Source organism: Elgaria multicarinata, chromosome 1 (genome assembly GCF_023053635.1).
Source record: "Elgaria multicarinata webbii isolate HBS135686 ecotype San Diego chromosome 1, rElgMul1.1.pri, whole genome shotgun sequence".
In the NCBI taxonomy this organism is placed as follows: domain Eukaryota; kingdom Metazoa; phylum Chordata; class Lepidosauria; order Squamata; family Anguidae; genus Elgaria; species Elgaria multicarinata.
This window is the reverse complement of record NC_086171.1, coordinates 139,229,501-139,234,100: the sequence shown is the minus strand read 5'-3', so window position 1 is coordinate 139,234,100 and position 4,600 is coordinate 139,229,501. Positions and strand designations below refer to the sequence as shown.

Sequence of the window (4,600 nt, the reverse complement as noted above, 5' to 3'; positions counted from 1 at the left end):
GAAAGTTCCTGCCCCGGTTCTCCCAATCCCCCCCCCCCGCGCGCGCGTGTGCGCGCTCTTTCCCTTTCTGCCTAAGGGACACCGGGCGGGGGTGGAGTGGCGAGGCGGAGGTCAAGTGGAGCGCCATGGCTTATTTGCATGACCCAATCAGAAGGCCGCATGCAAACGAGCCGTGAGACGGTTGGCTGGGGGTTGGCAGGATAACTCCAGCCCCAAGAGCCCTTTGTCCCTCAGACTGCGCTCGATGCTGTTGTGGGGAGGGCTGCAGCGGGCCGTGGAAAGGGACCGGGCGGCGTGCGCGGGGTTCTGCAAGCGTCGTGCGAGGCAAAGGAAGGCAGAAGGCAGAAGGGGGCTTGGAGCGAAGTGCAACGGCGGCGGCGGCGGCAGCAGCAGCAGCGCCTGCAGCGGGGTCAGCGCTGGTGGATTGATCGACCCTGAGACACGCACCGCAGGTTCGCGCGGGGACAGCCGGAGCGGAGCGCCGCAGCCCGCCCGCCAGGAAGGAGAAGCAGCCGAGAGGAGGAATAGGGCCAGGCGCCCGGTTCCAGCTGCCTCCCTCCCTCATCCCCTCTTTGCAGAGACCTCCAGCCGCAACATGACTCTGGAAGAGCTCGCTGGGGAGCATCAGACATTTGGAAGGTACATCATGCCACGACAGCTGCTTGGCCGCCCTCGATCCGGGCAGGGTCGGTGGGGTGGGGGTGGGGGTCCCCTGCCGGTTGCCAAGTTTTCGGGATCTGCTGCTGGAGGAGGGCAACGGTGGCTAAGGATCGCAACGACTCGCCGGCCGGCCAGCCTGTCGCCGCCTCACAGCTGGGAGGGGGGGAGGGGGAGAAAGCGGTGGTGCAAAAATGCCTGAAGGGGATCTGGGATGAGGCGGTGCGGGGGAAAGGATATGTGTGTGTGAGAGAGAGAGGGGGGGGGCAGAATTTCTAGGGAGGCAAGCGTGTGTGTGAGGAGCGGGTATGTTTTTTCCCCTGACACGAGAACCAGCGTGTAGAAACGATTGCCCTGCAGCCACCTCTCTTCCCCGCTTCTGTAGGAGTCGATCGTTTCGGATTAAGGGGACTTCAGCCCTTTCCTCAGTTTTGCACCATAGGAGGGCCCCGGGAGGGAATGTGGACTGGGAATCTATTTAAGATAGGGGTGTTCTAGCTTGTTTTCTTTTAATGCTGTTTTGGGCTATAGTTTGAGTTGGTTTCTCCTTTCTCTTCTTCTTTTGGGGCTTCCATCAGCATGGAGAAGGTAGGGGATGCGCTGGAAGAAGTCCTGAGCAAAGCCCTGACTCAGAGAAGCGTCACGGTTGGGGTGTATGAGGCTGCCAAACTGCTAAATGTGTAAGTGAGAACTGATTTTCTGCTGCCTTTATTCTATTCACCACCACCACCAGGTCCTCCTACTATTATTGGATTACTGTGCCTCAGGGCTTGTGGATTTATCAACTATCTGAGGAAACACCAGGGCAGGAAAGATCTGCTGTGTGCTCAAGGTGTCAACTTAGGTTAAGCTTATGGGTGTCTATTTGGTCATAGCCATGTAAATGTTTGTTATCCATCATGCATGTGCCACATAAGCATAGTTTCTTTATGGGCCAGATTTCCAAAGAACCCCTTTTTTAACTACAACGCAAGAGTTCTGAGCACCCAGTGACAGTTGACACAATGGGAACTGCTGATCCGCTAGTTTGAAAATGTACCCTTCAGTTTGGTGCTGAAGTGTAATCAGATCATGTTTTAAAAATGCCCCCCTCTCCATCCATGGGCCTCGATTGGAGATGCTGAGTACTTAAAAATCCAGTTCCCATAATCTGAGGCATGTGTGAAGGATCAAACACATAGATAATACAATGTGTCCATGCTGTGCATTGCATATGAGCAGTATAGCTAGCATGAGATTGTAGCATGCCTGGTTCCTGTTTTGTCTCTGTTTTGTCACTGTAAAATCCTTGTTTGTTGGGCTGTGACTAACTTAGCCTATATTGTTTTATCTCTGCAGGGATCCAGATAATGTGGTTCTTTGTCTGTTGGCAGCGGATGAGGAAGACAATCAGGATGTGGCTTTACAAATTCACTTCACCCTGATCCAAGCTTTTTGCTGTGAGAATGACATTAACATACTTCGAGTGAGTAACCCAAGCCGGCTCGCGGAGCTGCTGCTCTTGGGGCCAAGCGGAGGAGGCGAGCAGCCTGCAGACCTGCACTGCGTACTCGTGACAGTAAGTGCTCTGCTCCTATAACAGATAGGGCATAAAAGCTACTGGGCAGGGTGACCTCACTTGACTGTAAGAGCAACATTTCCTTGAAACGAGCTTCACTGGCAAATTGTAAAAAAATCTTTTAAAAACGCTAGTCCGGCTCCAGTTTTTTCATTGCACTTCAAGATTGGTAGGTATTCTAGTATTCAGTGTCCTTACATTTGGTGCATGTGGCACTTTAGTTTGAATGAGAATCAGCAAAACCATGCCTTTCCTTAGCCTTTCCCACTGCACAAGTTGTATCATAGTTCCTACTTTGCTTATAGGGATTTCCAAAGCAAAAGACATGTTCAAACACGTTCTGTCCTGAAGACAACAGGAAAGTACAACCCCATGAGTCACCTTTATACAGTAACTCCCTGCCTGTATTTGTCTTTCCTTTTTGCTAGTTGGTTCAGAGATCAATTATTAAGATGACTTAGTACAACTGTGACAAAAAGGCTGGTCACTCTTATTCAATCCTGATACGTTTGTGGGATTGAATGTGATATGTGGACAGCTGACTTGATAATCATAGTCCAGAAAACATTTCAAGAAATATGTTTCCAGTGTTAATGCTTTTACTATTGAAAATGTAAATCAGAGAGGAATTCAGCCAGGGTAATCTTTTTTTAAGTAGTAGAAGATGACAGAACTTGCAAGGTTTGCCTAAAAATGAATGAGCTGATCTTGCAAAGCTGATCTTTTGGTCTATGTGTGTATGTTACTCTAAAAAAAAATTTTCCTGTATGAAACCAAGCAGTTACTTAACTGTTCATGCAATTAAGGATTGCTTTCTGTATTGTGAGCTCTACTTACACACTGTATATGATTATTGCCAAAAATGGGAATTACATTTTATTGATTTACTACTTAACTTTTATCCAAAGCCAGGTTATAGGCAGCTTCCTAAAATATGTTGGATTATTTAAAGGAATTAGTTTAGACTGATTCTCCTTATAAATAGTAAAAAAAACCAACCTAACATTTTTGAAACAACAATATATTCAACTGCAGCCTTTTGTCTTCTACTAGTTATAAAAAAGTGAATTTCAAAATACCCTGTAAGTTGTGCTATAAACACAAAATGTATGCAGACACCTTAATCTAAAGAAACTGTAGTCCTATGCATGTCAACTCAGAAGTAAGCCAACCAAGTTCAATTAGACATACACCTCGTCTTTGTGTAGCCTTAGTTAGATGACTATGTGGCATTTAGAGATAGGCTCTTCTACTGTTCACAGCATTTTATTTTATGCTGACATGACTTTTCCCTCCCCTCCCTACAGAATCCACATGCTTCTCAGTGGAAGGATCCAGCCCTAAGTCAGCTGATTTGCTTTTGCCGGGAAAGCCGCTACATGGATCAGTGGGTCCCAGTGATTAACCTTCCTGAACGGTGACGGCACATGAATGAAGCTGAACTGTATAGAAAAATTGCACTGAAGTTTTAAAATACTTTAGTAGTTTGCTCAGGAGGTAATTTCCCAGCCTGGCACAAGGATTACAATAACTGTGATATCAAGTGGGTAGGTTGAGGTTGAACTACACATTGTGTGAAACTGAAGGATGTTTGACTTCGCTGATGGAAAATGATGGACTTGAAAGCAGAAGTTGCGTTGAGGGAGCAATAGGGAGTCATTGGAGGAAGTTGGAGCTCTACAAGAAGGTTGTGAAAGCAGTGTGATGGAGTTCCTTTCAGAACACACCAAATGCCCTTTGTTGGAGTTGAAAAAGAGCAATTTTTAGTTTTCGTTTTAAAATACTTTACATTTGCAAGAGCTAAAAAAACGGGGGGTTCATCATTCTTAAAACTTTTCTATTTTGTTTCAACATGCTGATTTCCTAAGTTTTTATTCTAGGAAATATTAAGTTATTTTATGATACCAATGAAAGATTTATTTATGCTAGGGATTTTGAAGAGCATCTTGCGTGCACCACTTGTATTAAAATGTTTGAACTGCTACCTTTTAATAAATTGTTTGAAATTGGACTGTGTTCGCTCAAATAAAGATGTAAAAGCCACAGAAAGCCAGTGTTTTTGCTTTTGTGATGGAGACAACACAAGGAGTTGGTTTTGGTGACATAGTTCTTGGGAAGCAGATAAATACACCAACAGGATTGTGCTAATCTGGGACATTGCCACTAGGGCACTGCACTCAGAGTATGACCTAACATTTAAACCTCTGCAGAACACATTTTCAAGATCCTTATGATAACATAATATTTGTGAGTGATGTGGTGGCCAGAGGTAGAAATAGTTTTGCTGTTTGTTGTTCCCCTTCGCTTTTTTTTTAAAAAAAAAACCCCACTGGTGCTCCTCCAAAGTGGGAAATGAAAGGAAAGAGGGCAAGAAAAAAAAGGACA

The 4,600-nt window shown here is 45.8% G+C and overlaps 1 protein-coding gene across 1 annotated transcript; it reads left to right on the top strand.

Moving 5' to 3' along the window:
• Positions 1–229: 229 nt before the first annotated feature.
• GADD45A (growth arrest and DNA damage inducible alpha) lies at positions 230–4,284 on the top strand. Its single transcript, XM_063137600.1, has 4 exons — positions 230–639; positions 1,236–1,337; positions 1,996–2,215; positions 3,523–4,284. The coding sequence occupies exons 1-4, from the start codon at positions 245–247 to the stop codon at positions 3,634–3,636; spliced, it is 831 nt and encodes a 276-aa protein (XP_062993670.1). The 5' UTR covers positions 230–244; the 3' UTR covers positions 3,637–4,284.
• Positions 4,285–4,600: the final 316 nt, after the last annotated feature.

Excerpts from the sequence above, each read along its gene's own strand:
- GADD45A (XM_063137600.1), top strand. The coding sequence starts at position 245 with ATGCTGTTGTGGGGAGGGCTGCAGCGGGCCGTGGAAAGGGACCGGGCG. Across the intron at positions 1,338-1,995 it reads GCTGCCAAACTGCTAAATGT|GGATCCAGATAATGTGGTTC; the intron begins GTAAGTGAGAAC and ends TTATCTCTGCAG. Across the intron at positions 2,216-3,522 it reads TGCACTGCGTACTCGTGACA|AATCCACATGCTTCTCAGTG; the intron begins GTAAGTGCTCTG and ends CCCTCCCTACAG.